Below are 22,428 nucleotides of genomic sequence, written 5' to 3'. Positions count from 1 at the left end.
CACTGAAGCCTGCATGAGAACTTCATCAAATTTGCTTCAAATCGTCAATATAGTTTAGGTCATAAACCAGAGAAATAGGTGTTTATGAATGCACCCTATCATCTAGTCCCATGTTTTAATGCTAATCCATGAATATTCCACTACATAATCCTCCTGATCAGACTAACGTATATGATCCCTGGCCGTGACCTCACTCTCCGAGGGTGTCTCAGGGAGAGTGGGATATGCAAAAAAACACTTTTCCATTTCGCAGGTTACACACTTGTACATGTGAAACAGGACAAATATAAGCGCCCCCTATTTGACCTTTTGTAATGAGAAGGCCTCTCCACATCAGACCAGTGTAGTGTACTGTACTGTGTTCAGGGCCTGTGGGGAAGGAGGCTGGATGAGGGGAGGGGAGGGGAAGGGAGGGGAATCCCAGCCCGGCAGACCTTTGACAGGCAGACCAGGACGTGCGGAGGGGGGAACAATTTATCTGGATATTTCAGCGGTTTCTGAGCCGCCGGCGGGTGACCTGACAGCAGCGTTGCACCGAGACCTTTTTTGTATGCGCTCAGTTGTGAGAAGTAAACATAGTGGTGTATCCTGTGTTTGGTAACAGGGTGCGGTGCACAGCTTGGCAGCCCGGGTTGCTTTTAATGCCCCCCACCCCGCCTTGACAATTGGCGCTGTGTACTCATATGCAGCCTAATATCCTGCCCTCTCCCAGGCTTATTTTGTTTGGCCGTCCTTATGTGTCATAGAAAACATAACAAGGTGAGCTTTGTCTTGATTGATCGTTATCTCCAGTTGTTGTTTAAGGAATAATAATCCATATTTTGATGGTGAAGCTGAGACTGGGGTCACTCCTCCACTCCGCTGTTACCTACTGTACCCACTTGTTTTGATTTGGAAAAGATTGGGGATATATTAGATCATTTCCTCCTGTTTATTGTTCTGACGACACCTCTCTCTCTCTCTCTCTCTCTCTCTCTCTCAATTCAAGGGGCTTTATTAGCATGGGAAGCATATATTAACATTACCTTAGCAAGTGACATAGATAATATACAAAAGTGAAATAAACAAATTAAATGATTAAAGTTAAAGTCAAAAATACATATTTCAATGAAGACACTGACTTTCTCAGAATGCAGATGTAGTGCTGTAAGATGAGCAAGACTCTGATCTTCAGTCACTCTATGATTCAACTCTACTTGCTGCAATTACCTGAGAGCAGTGCCACGCCTGAGAGAGTTGGGGGACTAGCTCGTGTGGTTATTAAACACTTTGATTTAGTCACACATTGTTTGCTGAATTATGAATAGGTGTAATTAAAATCCCATGGCTCTTATTATGAATGATTAACTATGTTGTTTAATTGTTTGTCATTTGCCTCCACACTTCTGGTTAATTAAGAGAAAGAGGGACATATACTGCACCTGTTCTGAAGTGTGCTCAGACAAACCCACATACTGTAGTGTGCTGAATGTGTTAGAGTTTAGGTGGTAGGGTTTGATGTGTTCGATTGGGATTGGGATTGGGATTGGGATTGTGTGTGTGTGTGTGTGTGTGTGTGTGTGTGTGTGTGTGTGTGTGTGTGTGTGTGTGTGTGTGTGTGTGTGTGTGTGTGTGTGTGTGTGTGTGTGTGTAAACATACTGTATCCTGTATGTATTAACCTAGGGCCTAACGTGCAGAAGCAAATGTTCAGGCATACAGAATACACTGTGATCAGCATGTGTTTGTCCGTTGTATCATCATGTGTTCTTTAACTGTCTCTTTCTGTGTTCAATCAATATGTACAGTTCGTAAAAATATTTTTTGTTTACCCTAGATTACCTATGTCCTGTTTGTTTGCTTATAGTGTGTGTGTGTGTGTGCGTGCGTGCGTGCGTGCGTGTGTGTGTGTGTCGTCCTCAGCAGCAGCAGCAGGCCCAGCAGTTGGCCTTCCAGCAGCAGCTCATGCAGGTCCAACAGCTCCAGCAGCAGCACCTGCTCAACCTCCAGAGACAAGGCCTGCTCTCCATCCAGCCTGGACAGACCGCCCTGCCCCTGCACTCGCTCACTCAGGGTCAGTGCTCTACTCTACTGCGAAACACACCTCCACACGGGATTATACTGCATACCACACCTGCCCCCAGCACCCTCCCCACAAACACACACACATACACACACACAGACACACACACTCTAAAATACCCTACATTCACTTTGTCCCAATGATAAACATCATATTGCATATGCTTTGACTACAGTATTCACCTTATTTAGTGCCCTCTAACTCTTGTTAGAAGTGTTCCCCATCTTGTTTTATTTATACTGCCTGTACTGTGTATCTTCCCTGTTCCCCCCCTTTGACTACCATGGTGTAGAGATGCCCTCTCCCCTCCAGCCTCTTTCTCTGGTCTCTCCATTCATACATTTTCCTTAGAATTACATCATACTGGGTGTTGACCAGGGGGAAATGCCTCCTTAGGCTAGAGGAAGAGTGGAACTGATGAGTACGGTTACATGCACACAATAATACCATTATTGTGGATAATCAGATTAAAATAATAGTTTCTTTAAACATTTACATGTTTTGCAAGAAGAATGATTTCCTTAATAATCCTTCCATGGAAACATCTGAACTGAGGCTGTTGATGGGACTTAAATAAATGCTGAAAATCAGCATAAATGTTGTACCACAGCAAACATGTTCTTTTTGCGAGCCTTTTTGAGTTGGGACATATACAGTTTGTATGTGAAAAGTATTTCTAAGATGCGTACTTTCAGTGTTTCCCAACTCACTTCCCTTTGCGCTACCTGTGATAGCACATATGCTGATCAAATACACAGCTGGAACGCCAATTCAGCTGTTTCCATGTCCTGATGACTCAAAAGGTTGCTCAGAAAACCAGGTGTTTTAAGCGGCGTATGCTTACATTGGTTTTGACCTCACGCCGATTAAGATAAGCAGAGTAAGGTGTTTACATGACTAATGCCATACGCAGCCGACAGCCATAATCAGTTTAATATCGAATTATTAGTGTGCACATAAACATACTCGTTGTTACTAAACTGCCACTTAACCTCTCATTGTGAAATATCCCATAAGGGGATGGTGGTGTGAGTCAATGCTTGTTGTTTAGCCAGGAAGTTTATTTCTTTATTTGTTTTTAATGTTTTCTTAAGGAGCAGCCCTATGACAAAGCCTCCATACCATTTTGGAACATGACATAGACTATTCATTCCAGGCTAAGACAAACAGTTTTGAAAAAACAAGATAAGGCGATAAAGTGGAAGGGCTGGGGAACTTAGGTAATGGGCAAACAAAAACAAGGTTTGTACAATCATGTTATTGTTTGGACTGTGTATGGAATCTGACGATTGCCATAGGCACAGGCGTGGCCACTGGTGTGCTGCCTGTTAGTGTACGCTTATGAATGACCTTGTTTTGGATATCTGGCAAACACACACATGCCCTTTTGAGTAAAGCATTACACCAGTGATATGGCAGTTTACTGTTCTTTATGGAATAGCACAACAGTTACTGAACATCCTGTTGACTGTTTGCTTACACTTAGTGTCATCAAATATCTCTTAGGCTGTCTCACAGCATGACTAATAGCAAACAGGACACTATAGCCATATTTTGTCAGATGACAGTTTAAGATACAAATAAAGTATCGTTTCTCTTTGTTATTATTTATACAATCTGAAATGAGGAATTGAACCTTACCACACAGAATGTTGGTTGGTTTCACTATTTTACTGAGTTGATCCTGGCTAGCCCGCCCTTGGAAACCATTCATGGTAAGACAGCTGTTAAAACACTTGCCATCAGGCTGAGTTTCCCTTCCTATTCTACACATTTTCTGCTTGACTGTTTGAAGTTATTGATGACCTTTCTGTTTTCCACATCACTAAACTCTTTCATGCATCAGCAGCCGAGACCTACAGAGCTGAGATCTAATCTACTATATTCAGCACATAGTAAGCAGCACTGCAGAAAGAATGTGTTCTGCTGCTCCGTTTGGACCCTGGTGATTATGTGTTTGGACTGAGCCAATGAATTAGGATGACTTTTATACACTGAGGTGATGATCAGACAGAGATGCTTTTTTCCCTCTTTATTCAAATTCAGATATCACAATCAAATTATTAGAAAATTCATTCTCTCATTGCAGTATAATTATATTGTGCTCTCATGGTGTTCTGGGAAAACAGCCGCCCTGAATGTTTTAGAATAAGGAGGCGTGTAATGCATATTGTACATGTATAAAATGGCTTATTTTTTGTATTGTATGGTCTTGTGCTTACTGGAAATGTTGATAGAGACCGTATAACATATTTTCATTATCAATAGACATGAATAATCACATAGAGTTATCATTTAAATACCAGAAGTAATTTAGTACCATAAGTGAAGGAAGTAATTTAGTACCAGAAGTGAAGGAAGTCATTCAGTACCCGACGTGAAGGAAGTCATTCAGTACCCGAAGTGAAGGAAGTCATTTTGTACCAGAAGTGAAGGAAGTAATTTAGTACCAGAAGTGAAGGAAGTCATTTAGTACCAGAAGTGAAGGAAGTCATTTAGTACCAGAAGTGAAGGATGTCATATAATACCAGAAGTGAAGGAAGTCACTTAGTACCAGAAGTGAAGGAAGTCATTTAATACCAGAAGTGAAGGAAGTCACTTAGTACCAGAAGTGAAGGAAGTCATTTAATACCAGAAGTGAAGGAAGTCACTTAGTACCAGAAGTGAAAGAAGTCATTTAATACCAGAAGTGAAGGAAGTCACTTAGTACCAGAAGTGAAGGAAGTCATATAATACCAGAAGTGAAGGAAGTCACTTAGTACCAGAAGTGAAGGAAGTCATTTAATACCAGAAGTGAAGGAAGTCACTTAGTACCAGAAGTGAAGGAAGTCATTTAATACCAGAAGTGAAGGAAGTCTTTTTTTTTTACATTATTTTTATTTCACCTTTATTTAACCAGGTAGACTAGTTGAGAACAAGTTCTCATTTACAACTGCAACCTGGCCAAGATAAAGCAAAGCAGTGTGACACAGACAACAACACAGAATTACACATGGAATAAACAATAAACAAGCCAATAACACAATAAACAAGTCAATGACACAGTAGAAAATAGAAAGTCTATGTACAGAGTGTGCAAAAGGCATGAGGAGGTAGGCAATAAATAGGCCATAGGAGCGAATAATTACAATTTAGCAGATTAACAATGGAGTGATAAATGAGCCGATGATGATGTGCTAGTAGATATACTGGTGTGTAAAAGAGCAGAAAAGTAAATAAAAATAAAAACAGTATGGGGATGAGGTAGGTATACTGGGTGGGCTATTTACAGATGGACTATGTACAGCTGCAGCGATTGGTTAGCTGCTCAGATAGTTGATGTTTAAAGTTGGTGAGGGAAATAAAAGTCTCCAACTTCAGCTTATTTTTGCAATTCGTTCCAGTCACTGGCAGCAGAGAACTGGAAGGAAAGGCGGCCAAATGAGGTGTTGGCTTTGGGGATGATCAGTGAGATATACCTGCTGGAATGTGTGCTACAGTTGGGTGTTGTTATCGTGACCAGTGAGCTGAGATAAGGTGGAGCTTTACCTAGCATAGACTTATAGATGACCTGGAGCCAGTGGGTCTGGCAACGAATATGAAGCGAGGGCCAGCCGACTAGAGCATACAGGTCGCAGTGGTGGGTGGTATAAAGTGATTTGGTAACAAAACGGATGGCACTGTGATAGACTGCATCTAGTTTAGTACCAGAAGTGAAGGAAGTAATTTAGTACCAGAAGTGAAGGAGGTCATTTAATGCCAGAAGTGAAGGAGGTCATTTAATACCAGAGGTGAAGGAGGTCATTTAATACCAGAGGTGAAGGAAGTAATTTAATAACAGAAGAGAAGGAAGTAATTTAGTACCAGAAGTGAAGGAGGTAATTTAGTACCAGAAGTGAAGGAGGTCATTTAATACCAGAGGTGAAGGAAGTAATTTAATAACAGAAGAGAAGGAAGTAATTTAGTACCAGAAGTGAAGGAGGTCATTTAATACCAGAGGTGAAGGAAGTAATTTAATAACAGAAGTGAAGTAAGAATTTAGTACCAGAAGTGAAGGAAGTCATTTAGTACCAGAAGTGAAGGAAGTAATTTAGTAGAAGCTTGAAGAGTGTGACTTGGATGATAACCAGTTGTTCTCTTTATCTGGACTTTAATTTGTTTCTCTCGCGGTAAATTATTTTGACATTAATGTTCAAAGTCTTGGAAGCGGTCAGACAATATCTGTTATAAATTACAACAATGTGTTTGGGGAGGATATAACTCTCATAAATATACATTTGATCCAGCGCCCACCTCCCCTCCTCCCCCCAAAAGCCTTTCCTTTTGACCTGTGGAGAGTGAGTGAGACAGCAGTGCACGCTCCGTTCTCCATTCTCCCAGGTGCAGCTGCCAGGTGTGTGTGTATGTGTCGCTGATCGCCCCTCTCCGTGCCTCCCCTGATTGGCTAAAGTGTGTTTTGTGGCTCCATGGCCTCCCAGGCTGTGCTGTAACAGACTGAGCTTTCATCGCTGGAGAACATCAGTTAAGTTGTCCAGGAGAGGGCAATGGGACAGTGACAAGACAACTGCAAAAAACGTGGCAAAGTACGAAGCCGTTCACAGTGCAGCAGCGGCACATCAGGGACAGCGGCAGGTAATATGCTCCCCCAGTCAGTGATTGATTTGGCCAGCAGCGCGACATTGGTAATAGTTCCTGCAGCATTAGGAGTTAACATATTTTAGGCCTAAGGGATGCATATCACTTGGCCAGTGATTACAGGAACATAAACAGTGGTGCACCAGAGGTCTCTGCCGGATGGAACAATAAACTAATAGCGGTGTCACCGTCCCCCCATGGTATTGGCTCTGTGTGGAAAGCAACAGCAGAGTTGAAAGAGCCCGAAGCATAGGGGCTATTTTTTATTCTGTGGATGATGACCTGCAACTGATGTCATTATGCACCTTAAATCAACATTCTGCTTGCTTGAACATGGTCACCTGGGTACGGAGGTACAAGGACGGGAAAAGGTTGAGGAGCACGTCCTGTCTGGGTGCCTAAGCTACCTGCAGCGGTAAAATTGAGTTGCCAGGTCGGTGATCAATCAAGTGTCCCAACAACATACATTTTTTTGAAATGGTTGTCTGTTTTTCCATCCTATAGTGTGTGGAATAGTTTTGTTGAAAAATGGAAAAAGGGATTAACTAATCCTGCATTTGAAAATACTAAATATACAGAAAAGGATTTAGAGATCAGTGTTATACTGAATGTCTACCATAGATTTAGACATCAGTGTTATACTGTATGTTGTACTCTATGTCTACCATTTAAATCAGATGCTGCCTTCTCAGGTAGAATAAAAAGCTGTTTGTCCAAACCTAGAATATAATACTATTTGAGATTTTCATAGCACTACATTTTATTGTCATTCATGGTGTTATCTTGAACGGCCCTCAGTTTCCAGAGATCCAATGAGGACAAGGTAGTTTAATAAGAGAAGGGCGTGGGAGTGGAGGATAGAGGGGAAGAGAGAGAAATAAAGGAGACCGCTTGGTCCCAGTCCGTTACCTCTGTCATCAGAGGAGTCTATGGGAGCTGTTTCATCTGAGTAAACATTGGTGTCGGGGTCACCAGGACTGGCTGGTAATTGAGGGAGAGTGGGCTGCCCTGTCAGCCACACAGGCTAAAAATACATCGCCCACTGTCACTGGGCACAAAGTGGGGGGAAAATTATTGTTCCCGCTGTCGAAGCACAGGACCTTCCCCATCCAGACAAACCATCATCATAGAAAACTTTCCCTCCAAGGATCCTTCCCTCCATCAAAACAACAATGTGCCTTTAATAGACAAGTGAGAAGCAACAACCGAAGGATTAGCATGCTTTTGTGCAAACAGAATCATTTGGCATGTTTTGTCTGTCAGGGCTGTGTCCTTCGATGAAGGTACATCAAGGAGTAAGACAGAAAGAGAGAACGAGAGAATACAGGGCAGGCAGAATAGAGGAGAGCACGTGGAAAGGTTATTGATTTGTCCTGCAATCATTTCCTGCTCTTTGATATGCAAACGATCTAGTGTGAATTTACAGCAATCCTATCAGACTCATTTCACAGTTCTTAGCCCCTGTGTCTCTCCAGAGTCCTTCGCATCATTAGGCCAATGTTCTCCATTACGAGCATAATTAAAATCTTTTGTAGCTTATCAAATAAAATATATTTTTGCTGATCTTATTGAGATCTTCATCTTACAGTTATTTTCCACAACAGGAATAAATTAAGACTAAGCATTTTGCAAAATGTATTACGATCTGGCGCTTGAAAGGGCCACTTCTGGTATCTATAGAGCGAGCGATAAAACATCTGGAGACTATAAACCCACCCGAGATAAGCATGTGCAAATCATCTTTCATTTGCCATTGCTCATTTTGAGAATAGATTTAATTAATTGTAATGTTAAACGAGTGGTCTTGCCCATCGCGCTCCTATTAAATTCACAAATGTGCACACATTCCCATATTGGATATTTTAATATGCTATAAAAAATATGGATTAACCAAATACTTTTCTGAACCATAATACAAACGGCTAGAGAACATACCCTCACGGGCGGAATATTATTTTTCTTATCAGCTTTTGCCTCATTTATGTCAAATGAAAGCAGGCTTCTCCTGCTAGTGGTAACAGACACTATATATACAGACACATATACATTGTGTTCAAACAATGGCTAGGTTCTCTCAGACATGGAAACTGGGGTGTACAAACACAGCATTATTCTTCCTCATCCCCAATCTGGCCCAGGGTGTCAGGATGGCTGTCAGACAGCAGCACAGAAAACACGCTCTCTCTGTGTATGTGTTCCGACACAAGAAAATGTCTTCTGTCTTCAATAGATGTTTCTCTTTAGAAGGCTGCTGTGTTAGCTGCAGTGTGCTTGACTCGTTAAACGAGGTTTAAGTCTTCTGTGTCAATTGGAGGCGGTGCAGAGCTTTAAGTATTTTGCACATTAATGCGCTTTTCAGAATATTACCCCAGGGTCCTGTTTCTGGAGGAGGTGGGGTGGGCTGTTTTGGTTGTAACATTGCTATTGTAAACTTTTTGTGTGTGTTCTGCCTCTCCTCTTGTACAAGAAATGATGGTGATTATTCAGATTTCATGCCTTGTCTGGATGTTAATTATTTACTGTGGGCATGAAATGCGTGTGAATGCCAGGGATTTGTGTATACAAACACGCTTCAGATCACAGAGAGAGAGCGGGAGGGTACAAGCGCTCTCAGTGCATTACCCTCTAGTGGGATATTTTCTCATTAATACTCAGCTTTGTTTACAGGCCCTTTGATTTAATTACGTGACGAAGAGAGTTAGATTAGCTGTTAATTGATTTAATTATCCAATTTGTTTGTTTCAGGCATAAATCCAGCAGAGCTTCAGCAGCTGTGGAAGGAGGTGACGAACTTGAAGGAAGAGAACAGCAACAACAGCAACGGCCGCCGCGGCCTGGACCTGTCCTCGCCACAACCCCCCAAGAAGCCCCTCCTCAACCAACACGCCTCCACCAATGGACAGTACATGAGCCATTCTCTGAAGAGAGAAGGGTGAGTTTCTCTCTTGTCTGTCGTCCTCTTCCTCCTGATCCAACAGCTTCAGTGTAACACGCTGGGCACAATAGGTTTTATATTTCCAGGGAATGGGTTGTGACTGAATGTATCACTAAGGATGTTCTGCTCATTGATTTAACAACCACAGATTATGATATTCGCCACAATCTGACCTCTTTTTCTAAACTGGGGTGCAACTAGGCATACGTGTCCTTTCTACTTTATGAAACAAAACTGGAACTCATTATGTGTGACATTCTCTTTACTGTCATCTTTGAATACAGAAAACAGGAGGCCTACATATTCCCTATTTAAAACTGCAATTCCTTGAAGGGGCCTAAGTTGATGGACATGTTCCCATAGGGCTTTGCCCACAGATGAATATTAATTTATAGTTTGTAAGTACCTTACTGTTTTCATTAAGACACAAGCTTGTTCTGTGTGTCAGAATGCACCTGGGAATTGCAGTGAAACACCTGGGAGCGAGGGAGTGATTTGGACTTTAGATTGCAGTAATGGAAATGGGATCAGCACACTATTAATTAGAGGGTCAAGGGTGCTGTTATTTCAGTTGCACTTAGGAAACTGCAGCTGTGACGTGCAGGGCTCTGTTTGGTTAAATACAATTCAAATTACCAACGTCCTCTCAACAACAGAAAAACACACACACACTGCAACCTTCGCTTTCCTTCCGGATAGTGACGTTTATGACAACTAGCCTTCTGTAGGTGTGACAGGCAATGAACTGTGGTGTCTGAATTGCTCTGCGTCAATATGTTCGGAATGCATTCTTTATTCAAATAGTAATGATCATTATATTAAATAAGTCAAGTTCATTCCAACGTTAATTTGAATACGTCAAACAGAGACTGTTTAAAATTACATGATTTAAAAAATACACTATAAATATTTGAAAAGTACGTTGATACGATGTAAGATCTATGTCAGAAAACTCCTCTTTTCACCGGATGCTTGACGTGATATTTGTACGTTTTCAGAAATATTTCCCTGAGCCACTGTGTCTTTAAGGAAGGAATTAATTTGGCATCCAACACATTGACTTGTTTTCTTGCACTGAGGCGCTGATCTCTGAACTGCTGGTGAGGAGCCTCCAGGCGCCATGAGCTCACTGCACAACATCTGACTTGTGTTTCGCTGATCAAAACCTATGTGTCATTATGAAAGCACTGCAGATGAAAACACGTTTAGCACTATAAACCATCAGGCTCAGGGAGGTGGAGAGAGGTTCAAACACAGGCAGGCAGATAGATAGTGTTCTATGTTGGTAGTGGAGATCTCACACTGCTCTCAATCGTAATGAGGGAACTTGGAATGCCTTATTTGGAAGCAAATAAAAGCTATATGTTTTACTGATTATGGGATACTCGTTCATCACATACACTACCGTTCAAAAGTTTGGGGTCACTTAGGAATGTCCTTGTTTTTGAAAGAAAAGCACATGTTTTGTCCATTAAAAGAAAATCAAATTGATCAGAAATGCAGTGTAGACATTGTTAGTGTTGTAAATGACTATGGAATATCTACACAGGCGTACAGAGACCCATTATCAGCAACCATCACTCCTGTGTTCCAATGTCACGTTGTGTTAGCTAATCCAGATGTATCATTTTAAAGGGCTAATTGATCATCAGAAAACAATTTTGCAATTGTGTTAGCACAGCTGAAAACTGTTGTGCTTATTAAAGAAGCAACAAAAACTGGCCTTCTGTAGACTAGTTGAGTATCTGGAGCATCAGAATTTCTGGGTTCGATTACAGGCTCAAAATGGCCAGAAACAGAGAACCATCTTCAGAAACTCATCAGTCTATTCTTGTTCTGAGAAATGAAGACTATTCCATGTGAGAAATTGCCAAGAAACTGGAGATCTCGTACAATGCTGTGTACTACTCCCTTCACAGAACAGCGCAAACTGGCCCTAACCAGAATAGAAAGAGGAGTGGGAGGCCCCGGTGCACAATTAAGCAAGAGGACAAGTACATTAGAGTGTCTAGTTTGAGAAACAGATGCCTCACAAGTCCTCTACTGGCAGCTTAATTAAATAGTACCCGCAAAACACCAGTCTCAACGTCAACGGTGAAGAGGTGACTCCGGGATGCTGGCCCAGTTGAGGACTTGTGAGGCGTCTGTTTCTCAAACTAGACACTCTAATGTACTTGTCCTCTTGCTCAGTTGTGCACCGGGGCCTCCCACTCCTCTTTCTATTCTGGTTAAGGGAATAGTACACAGTGTTGTACAAGATCTTCAGTTTCTTGTAAATTTCTTGCATGGAATAGCCTTCATTTCTCAGAACAAGAATAGACTGATGAGTTTCAGAAGAAAGTTATTTGTTTCCGGTCATTTTGAGCCTGTAATCGAAACCACAAATGCTTTTGCTCCAGATACTTAACTAGTCTGAAGAAGGCAAGTTGTATTGCTTCTTTAATCAGAAAAACAGTTTTCAGCTGTGCTAACATAATTGCAAAAGGGTTTTCAAATTATCAATTAGCCTTTTAAAATGATAAACTTGGATTAGCTAACACAACGTGAAATTGGAACACAGGAGTGATGGTTGCTGATAATGGGTTTATGTATGCCTACAGTGCCTTGCGAAAGTATTCGGCCCCCTTGAACTTTGCGACCTTTTGCCACATTTCAGGCTTCAAACATAAAGATATAAAACTGTATTTTTTTGTGAAGAATCAACAACAAGTGGGACACAATCATGAAGTGGAACGACATTTATTGGATATTTCAAACTTTTTTAACAAATCAAAAACTGAACAATTGGGCGTGCAAAATTATTCAGCCCCTTAAGTTAATACTTTGTAGCGCCACCTTTTGCTGCGATTACAGCTGTAACTTTTTTCCCATTCCTCCTATCAAAACAGCTCGAGCTCAGTGAGGTTGGATGGAGAGCATTTGTGAACAGCAGTTTTCAGTTCTTTCCACAGATTCTCGATTGGATTCAGGTCTGGACTTTGACTTGGCCATTCTAACACCTGGATATGTTTATTTTTGAACCATTACATTGTAGATTTTGCTTTATGTTTTGGATCATTGTCTTGTTGGAAGACAAATCTCCATCCCAGTCTCAGGTCTTTTGCAGACTCCATCAGGTTTTCTTCCAGAATGGTCCTGTATTTGGCTCCATCCATCTTCCCATCAATTTTAACCATCTACCCTGTCCCTGCTGAAGAAAAGCAGGCCCAAACCATGATGCTGCCACCACCATGTTTGACAGTGGGGATGGTGTGTTCAGCTGTGTTGCTTTTACGCCAAACATAACGTTTTGCATTGTTGCCAAAAAGTTCAATTTTGGTTTCATCTGACCAGAGCACCTTCTTCCACATGTTTTGTGTGTCTCCCAGGTGGCTTGTGGCAAACTTTAAACAACACTTTTTATGGATATCTTTAAGAAATGGCTTTCTTCTTGCCACTCTTCCATAAAGGCCAGATTTGTGCAATATACGACTGATTGTTGTCCTATGGACAGAGTCTCCCACCTCAGCTGTAGATCTCTGCAGTTCATCCAGAGTGATCATGGGCCTCTTGGCTGCATCTCTGATCAGTCTTCTCCTTGTATGAGCTGAAAGTTTAGAGGGACGGCCAGGTCTTGGTAGATTTGCAGTGGTCTGATACTCCTTCCATTTCAATATTATCGCTTGCACAGTGCTCCTTGGGATGTTTAAAGCTTGGGAAATCTTTTTGTATCCAAATCCGGCTTTAAACTTCTTCACAACAGTATCTCGGACCTGCTTGGTGTGTTCCTTGTTCTTCATGATGCTCTCTGCGCTTTTAACGGACCTCTGAGACTATCACAGTGCAGGTTCATTTATACGGAGACTTGATTACACACAGGTGGATTGTATTTATCATCATTAGTCATTTAGGTCAACATTGGATCATTCAGAGATCCTCACTGAAAGGGGCTGAATAATTTTGCACGCCCAATTTTTCAGTTTTTGATTTGTTAAAAAAGTTTAAAATATCCAATAAATGTCGTTCCACTTCATGATTGTGTCCCACTTGTTGTTGAATTTTTACAAAAAAATACAGTTTTATATCTTTATGTTTGAAGCCTGAAATGTGGCAAAAGGTCGCAAAGTTCAAGGGGGCCGAATACTTTCGCAAGGCACTATATGTAGATATTCCATACAACATCTGCCATTTCCAGCTACAATAGTAATTTACATTAACAATGTCTACACTGTATTTCTGATCAATTTGATGAAATTTTAATGGACAAAACATTTCCTTTTCTTTCAAAAACAAGGACATTTCTAAGTGACCCCGACTTTTGAACGGTGGTGTACATTTATTTAAAGATAATGTGAGACATTTTAGGTCAAGTGGTATGACATCAGTATTTTGACTCTCCTTTCATATATTTTGACTATAAGGTCTCACAAAATGTCCATATTTCGCTTAAACATTACATGGAAACAAAGATAGACCCCCCCTGTCCTTTTCACACACTGTTCCAGCCACACTCACGCACACACACACAAACACACACACACACACACACACACACACACACACACACACACACACACACACACACAAACACACATCAAGCTTCAGTGACACCTCTCCTAGCTCACTGCAGACAGTATCCACAGGCTCTGATGCATCCAGTCTGCTCAGTCAGTCAGTTAGCCAGTCAGTCAGCGCTCTCATCCCTATGGCTGAAGATTAATCGGAGGGGGAAATATTGACACGCTCCCTCCATCACACGTCTTCAGATGTGAACCAACAACAACAACCATCAGTGGGAAGAGAGAAACAACAAGGCCCAGCTGAAGGCTCCATGAAACATTGGAGAAGATGTGTGTGAAAGGCTGCCCCCGACGCCTTGCGCTCCCTGACAGAGATGAAAAAAGACGTCAACAGCAGTTTAGCACACGTTCAAGTGAAGGAGGCAATCTGGGGTTGAATATTCAGAGTAGAAACCCAAACAGGTGATTTCTCACCCGTCTCTCTGCTGTGGATGGCAAAAAAGGTTTCCAAACCCGGCTTTAAAATATAGATGACTGACATAAATGAGCATTAAAAAATCCCTATTAAACATTGCATGATGCTTATTTAAATTCATACAACCAATAATCCTGCTTGTGTTAATTTCCATGTGCTTAAATCATATAACTATAAAGAACATTATTCCTCTCTTTTGATGATGCAGACACCATTCTAATCAGAATCCTTGGGAAGAATAGAAAATGAAGGAAACATTATGTGGCGTGATTATTCCATGCAAGGCTGTGAGAAATGTCTGTTATAATCCAGGGATTTGAATAATCAGGTTTTAGATAATGGCCTGGGCTGCGTGTAAATAGAGAGCATCCACTCATCCTCCTAGCGCTGAACTTAATGAACTTTTAATTGATGTGGTTTTGTAAGTCCTTTTGTCATGCAACAGAAACAAGCCACTCTGCTGATGGACCTGCTTTCCCGTCCGGGCTCAGATTGGTTTACAGCTAGCCCTAAGTACCATGTAGTTAGTTTCATGTGTCATATAAAATCTGCCCAGGCACAGCGACGCCTGCAACTAAAACCTTAAGTGCATCCACAGGCATTATTCACAGCCTTTTCACTTCCGTCTTAAGGAAGGAGGAGAAATTCAATCACTGCCGGCGCAGATGAGACGTTGCTCCAGCTTTTAGCAGCCTCAAAGAGCCCTCACTCACAGACAGGGATCCTGACTGAATCACACCAATATGGTGAAGATATGTTTGTCTGTCATTCATCCTGCTCTGAGTTTAGGATTGTGAGGAGAGAAATACCCCTGTGAGCCAGGTCTCTTAGTTCAATGATTTGCTTATTTCAATGAAATGCATCCAATCTGTATCTGACTTAAATTCCCCATCCCTATGCTGCACTCATTTTGTGTGTGAGAGAGAGAGAGATGGAGAGGGAGAGACATGGAGATGGAGAGAGAGACATGGAGATGGAGAGAGAGAGACATGGAGATGGAGAGAGAGAGACATGGAGATGGAGAGAGAGAGACATGGAGATGGAGAGAGAGAGACATGGAGATGGGGAGAGAGAGAGACATGGAGATGGAGAGAGGGAGAGACATGGAGAAAAAATACACATCCATCTCTTTCTATCTCCATGTCTCTCTCTCCATATATCTCTCTATCTCCATATCCCTCTCTCTGCACTCTTAGAAAACAGGGTTCCAAAAGGGTTATTTGGCTGTCCCCATAGGATAATCCTTTTTGGTTCCAGGTATACTGTAACTATTTTTGGTTCCAGGTAACCCTTTTGGTTTCCATGTAGAAACCTTTTTACAGAGGGTTCTACATGGAACCTAAAATAGTTTTACCTGGAACCAAAAAGGGTTCTCTTATGGGGACAGCCAAATAACTCTTTTGGAACCCTTTTTTCTAAGAGTGTAGAGAGAGGGATATGGAGATAGAGATATGGAGAGAGAGAGAGAGAGATGGAGATAGAAAGCGAGGGAGAGCTGGAGAGAGCGAGAGCATTCATCTCACATAGCATTTGGCCCACTTACTTCCCAGCAACCATCAGTAACCACAGCTCAGGGACTTCAGCTCAGCAATCTGTTAAGGAGATAAATAATCTGATTTGGCACGACACGCCCCTTTCTTGCCTTTAATTTGTTTTACACACGTAAAATTATAATTAAATAATTACGGGGTAAACCCTTGATTGGCGGGGGGTCTGGAGAGCCCTAGGGAGGCCACAGAAGAGCAGGCAGTCATCGATACCCACTCTGAGAGATGATAGACCGTGTTGTGACTGGCTTTCCAGACAGGCCATGTCCAGACTCTGACCCAGCTTGGTAGAAACATCAATCCTCTCTCTGTTAGCTACCAATAATCACACTGAGTGCCCTAGTGTACTTTATAGTCCCTAGGATCATGCCTTGTTGATGATATAAGTCACCGTCCTCAAAAACAGACAGATTGTGTGCTGTGGTTGTCTTTTTGCCGGCATTATGGTATGCCTATGTGTTGTTGGTGTGTACGGATAAACAACACCTGGAAGATTTGGCCATGTTCCGTCTAGGTAGAGAAGCTTTTTGTTCCTATTCTATACAGGATGCAGATGGCATGGTTTCCCTCATTGCTGTTACAAGATCATTAGAGTTATCTTCCCCCAGGCAGCCTGACAATAATAGCATCCTGACAGACCTGCCCAGGGTGCGAGTCACATTTAACTCCACCACAGGATCTGAGAGAGAGAGAGCTGAGGAGAGGAGATGTTTTTTCTCTCCTAGTGCTGAATGAGAATGAGGTCACAATAGGGAGAACCCCCCCCAGAATCCCGGGCACTTCTTCTATTGCACTAATGTAGCTGATTTGGTGTAAATTCTGTCATTTACCACTGTTTAGTCATCTGCTGTTTAAAAGGGTCTTTCTGCCACAAGCTCCTTCAGAGTTCTGTGCTCACTGACTCCCAGCGCACACTCCACAATTCAATATCTTATTAATACACAATTAACCAACAGGGCTACTCGGAAATCATTTTAAAAAGCATCTCTTTAAATATAAAATCAGCGCAACATTCACCAGTCCACACATTTTCTTGTTAAAAAGTCATTATAATATTTATTCTACCATCTATTTATTAGCTGTATCAAAACAGAGGTCTTAATGCATATGCATAATTCATATGTATTTTTTATATTTCAGATTTTTTGAATGTTAAACGCATTCATGAATGCTTCACTGCTCCCTAATTGCAATGCAATTATCACATGTTATGAACAATGTGAACTCTTAAGCAAGTAATTATAACACAAGAAAACCTGTGACGACCCTCTTGAGGTAAAGCTTTGCTACTTTATTTTTAATGCATTGCAGATGGATGCGTTAGGAATGGTTCAATTTTGCGAGGGATCTTTAACAGTCATCCTAAGGAGAGCAAAATACACACAGAGCATCTCCATATGAATCTGTGAGGATTTGGGTCTAATGAATCTTCCCTTGCCCTCTCCCTTCTCAGCCTCCTGCAGCCAGTATGTGAGCTGCAGTGGTGGGCCAGTATGTGAGCTGCAGTGGTGTGCTAGACTACAGGGCCACTAGAAACACAGGTGGTAGTGATACAGGACAGTCCCCCAGGCTCTTGTAGCTGAGACTTGTGTGGCTTGTACAGTGCCTGTCTCCATATGGTAGACTGTCTCGTTCTCTACATGCACATGCTTCTGCATCCTACTGTTTCGACTTGCAACGCTATATGTAAGTTGTTGTATAGTTTGTTTATCTGGATGGTCCTGGTATTTACAGCTGATGTTGTGAAGCCGTAAGCCGCTCCTTCGACGTGCGCGTTTGGCCCCTGCTGACGTCGGTTGGTCCGTCCGTTGACCGGTAAATAAATTGCTAGCAGACGGGAGTGTTTGGTGTTTACTGTTTGTGCTTGACGGGAGGCTGGCAGATGGATTTGGGGGCTTCCTGTTGTCTGTTCCTCCAGGTGGGTTCTGGGAAAGGGTTCAGCAGTAAGGTCTTAGGGAACCCCTGGCTGCCTGGATCAAAGTGGGCAGCTACTCGGATCACTGACAGTAAATAATGACATATTGATTGCTTTTAGTCCCTCTCACAAGGACTGCCCCTACAAGGACCACCCCCTCCAGCCAGAGAGGTAGCAGAGATCACAAAGCTACACTGATTTCACACTGCCCGCAGTTCAAAGGTCAACTCAAAGGAAGGCTTTTGTGTTGAGACAACACAAGGGGAATTCTCACCAAACCCATCAACATCCTCAATTTTAAGTGGTGTACTTCTGTAACATGCCAATGAAACATTGTTCGCACTGACACTGTTAATAAGTAGGAATTAATGTTTGTGTTTATCTTTTTGTCTGTCTCTTACAGATCCACGCTAGACGACTACCAACACTCTCACCACAGTCACCCGCTTTATGGGCACGGGGTCTGCAAGTGGCCTGGATGCGAGGCGGTGTTTGAGGACTTCCAGTCATTCCTGAAGTAAGTTTCATAGCTTTTAGGCTGCATCTCACTGTTCTGTTGTCTTCGTCCGTCAGACATTCCAGTATCTTGTCTATGTTCCCCCTCTGCTTGGCCCTCTTCTTGGGCCGATTAAGGCTATGTTTCCCCTGGGGCTTAGTGACACTACAGGTGTAACGGGTTATTTGTGTGTGTGTGTGTGTGTAGTGTGTGTGTGTGTGTGTGTGTGTGTGTGTGTGTGTGTGTGTGTGTGTGTGTGTGTGTGTGTGGAGATGCTAGGTGTGTTGTTGTTCCTCTATGATAGTGATGGGGTGTGGTCTCCACTGGGCCCTGCAGGGGCCTCTAATTCCTGTGATAAGTGCAGTCCCCATGGTGATTCTGGCCATTTTTCCCAAACAAACAACGGGAGAATGTTTATCTGTGGCAGCCAACACTCAGGGAGCTCCGCATGTTTGTCCTTGTCACTGGACAGGGATTTGTGCTTTTGCTTTCCTCACTCAGCTCTCTCTGTCTTTCCCTTGCTTTCTTTCTCTCTCGTTCTGTTTGCTGTTCTCTTCTTCTCTCCTGCTGTCTTTCTCTTGCTCTGAATCTCTTTTTGTCTCTCAACTGCCTAACTAGTTGTATCTCTATTTCATCCCTTAATAACAGCACCAGAAGTAACTTATTTTCAGGTCTTGTACTCAGTCAGATTCAATAGTTCTACTCATCAAAAAACTCAAGCAATACCATGCCCACTGGACCCTCTCAAACTGAACCAGTCTCAGGATTTTGGCTTCTTCTCCTAATTCATATCCCCTTTGAACTGGGCCTTCGTTGTACTGTATCATCCCCTGTATAGGCCTAACCCTGGTTTACTAAGTAACCTTGTGTGCAGTGTTCTATGGGTAATCCAACACATAACACCACCATGGCTACAGAGACAGACGATGAAAACATCTGTGCTGTGGCAGCAGATCAATGGGTGTCTGTTTCCCCGGATTAGTAGCACTTTAAACAAGATATGACACAATCCCATTATCCTGGGCCTAGCAGTCACAGCACACAGAGGTCCCTCACAAACACACAGGAGATCGGTCGAATCTTTACGGTCACTTACAGTTCTGCTGTTCCTACTCTGTGTTTAATTTCTCATTTCATCATATGCAACCAGCCACTTCGAGAGAAGGTGGTTTTAAAAAGTGCCCTAAAATGTTTGCAGCACCACAAAACACGTTTGAAATCATTTTTGATGATAATAATGTGAGCTACCTTGGATTTCAGTTTACAGCGAGAAATCACAGAAAGTTTGAGTCGTTTTTAAAAAACTTGTTGTTCATTACAAATTAGAAAAACAGATCTCTTTTTTCTCCCTCAACATTTCAGTTTTGTGAGTGTCCCCTTCAATCAATCGCTATGCATTGTATTCTGACATTGCCTCACCCTTTGTTTATAGAAGGGAGAGTAATTACAATCTGTGCACCAGGTAAAGCTCACCTTAGAAAAAAAGTATCTAAGTCACTCTGCTATGTTTTTACAACTGTGGTTATCATGGCAACATCTTGTTTACTTTAGTTGCCTGCCCAAACTGCTTGGAACATGTTAAGAAAACATTGGAAGATTCACCACAAAGCTGCCTTTGTTTAACAGCAGGCAAGAGAATGAGCAGCTCACCAAGGTGTTAAGTCTCAAACCCTTAACCACTTCCACATGAAACCCAGAGACTGATGTTTACTCCACGTCTCCAAGAGAATCACAAATACAAACAAACAATAAATCAGGCATATGCTAATAACACCTTAATAAAATATTATTGGGGTGGATAGATATGGTGGAAGTGAACCGGAGGAGACAGTAGAGACAGTGTGTATAAGAGACAGCAGAACACTGAGTATTGGCGAGTCGGAAAGGTGAGGAGGACTCTAACGTCAACCAGATTTCAGCTCGGCATGCCAGCAGTAACAACTAACACGGGACTGAAGTGTGTGTATTTATTATGCATTTTAAAGACAACATACCTACATGCACTATCTTGATAAATAAAAAGGGTCAAATCCTATTCCTGTTTTCAATCCAGTGCTGTGTGGGGTGGGGTCGAGTCACAGATATTGGTGAGGGTCAAGAACCCCTCTTCAGTGACCATTCAAAGGTCACAGCTAGTGAAACACTGCACTGCCCTCTAGTGCTGCACCCTCTGCCTCTCTCTGGCACTCATAAAACTAACTGACTCATACCGCAACACTCTCTGACAATTGCTTAAGAAAGAATAGGCTATTTGGTGGATATTACTTATTTTGTAGACAATGTTATTTTTCATATTTCTCAACACGTGTCCTAAAAATAGTTTCTTAAAAATCATAGAAAAATATTATTGAATATTTCATATTTTAAAAAAATTGGTTTTAACTGATGTGCAAATAGTTTTTATAAAAAACTATGAAAATAGACATTCTAATTTACACAATGGTCAACTATATGGACATGTGGCATCGGGCTGGTCCAAAGTAGCGGGTCCAGTATATCTAATTAAAACCAATAAAAAAGGAAAGCTGCCTAAATGATATGTAAAAAACTGACTTTAAGGAATGTCTATTTAACTTGTTTTATTGTGTCAATTTACATTAGGGGCTGTCATCCTGCCAGAAAGCTTTTAAAATCGGTTTAATTTAAAGTATAGAAAGTGACACATGCCAACATTCATATTCTCTCTCGATGGCAATTCCCTGTTTCCTCAGCTAGCTCCCTGTATCCCCAGCTAGCTCCCTGTGTCCCCAACTAGCTCCCTGTATCCCCAGCTAGCTCCCTGTATCCCCAACTAGCTCCCTGTATCCCCAGCTAGCTCCCTGTGTCCCCAACTAGCTCCCTGTGTCCCCAACTAGCTCCCTGTATTCCCAGCTAGCTCCCTGTGTCCCCAACTAGCTCCCTGTATCCCCAGCTAGCACCCTGTATTCTCAACTAGCTCCCTGTATCCCCAGCTAGCTCCCTGTATCCCCAACTAGCTCCTTGTATCCCCAGCTAGCGCCCTGTATTCTCAACTAGCTCCCTGTATCCCCAGCTAGCTCCCTGTGTCCCCAACTAGCTCCTTGTATCCCCAGCTAGCGCCCTGTATTCTCAACTAGCTCCCTGTATCCCCAGCTAGCTCCCTGTATCCCCAACTAGCTCCCTGTGTCCCCAACTAGCTCCCTGTATCCCCAGCTAGCACCCTGTATTCTCAACTAGCTCCCTGTATCCCCAGCTAGCTCCCTGTATCCCCAACTAGCTCCCTGTGTCCCCCACTAGCTCCCTGTATTCCCAGCTAGCTCCCTGTGTCCCCAACTAGCTCCCTGTATCCCCAGCTAGCTCCCTGTATCCCCAGCTGGCTCCCTGTGTCCCCAACTAGCTCCCTGTATCCCCAGCTAGCTCCCTTTATCCTCAACTAGCTCCTTGTATCCCCAACCAGCTCCCTGTATCCCCAGCTAGCTCCCTATATCCCCAGCTAGCTCCCTATATCCCCAACTAGCTCCCTGTATCCCCAGCTAGCTCCTTATATCCCCAACTAGCTCCCTGTATACCCAGCTAGCTCCCTGTATCCCCAGCTAGCTCCCTGTATCCCCAACTAGCTCCCTGTATCCCCAGCTAGATCCCTGTATCCCCAGCTAGCTCTCTGTATCCCCAACTAGCTCCCTGTATGCCTAGCTAGCTCCCTGTTTCCTGAACTAGCTCCCTGTATCCCCAGCTAGCTCCCTGTATCCCGAACTAGCTCCTTGTATCCCCAGCTAGAGCCCTGCAGCTCCCTGTATCCAGATGCTCTTCGCATGGCTGCATTAGGAGCCATTTGAATATTTCATTTCCTATTAATTATGCACTGTGGCTCTCCATGTCATTAGAATAAAAAAAGTAATGTAACAAAGGATGAAAAGAAGCAAGGTGCA

General features: G+C 42.5%; 1 protein-coding gene across 33 annotated transcripts in view; it reads left to right on the top strand.

The window, feature by feature from the left end:
- foxp1b (forkhead box P1b) overlaps window positions 1–22,428 on the top strand; it is a 232,673-nt gene that overhangs the window by 181,772 nt on the left and 28,473 nt on the right. For 23 of the 33 annotated variants that reach the window (XM_090206153.1, XM_090206144.1, XM_090206149.1 and 20 more), the window contains 3 exons: window positions 1,901–2,051; window positions 9,420–9,606; window positions 18,449–18,562. In XM_090206153.1, the coding sequence (XP_090062279.1) occupies window positions 1,901–2,051; window positions 9,420–9,606; window positions 18,449–18,562 (452 nt within the window). The remainder of the gene's footprint in view (window positions 1–1,900; window positions 2,052–9,419; window positions 9,607–18,448; window positions 18,563–22,428) is intronic. The other 10 variants (XM_090206154.1, XM_090206145.1, XM_090206152.1 and 7 more) reach the window with 1 other exon arrangement.

This window comes from Oncorhynchus mykiss, chromosome 17, assembly GCF_057628025.1.
Source record: "Oncorhynchus mykiss isolate SJ-2025 chromosome 17, ASM5762802v1, whole genome shotgun sequence".
Taxonomy (NCBI): Eukaryota; Metazoa; Chordata; class Actinopteri; order Salmoniformes; family Salmonidae; genus Oncorhynchus; species Oncorhynchus mykiss.
The sequence above is the reverse complement of the archived record's forward strand: the minus strand, read 5'-3'. Positions and strand labels throughout refer to the sequence as shown.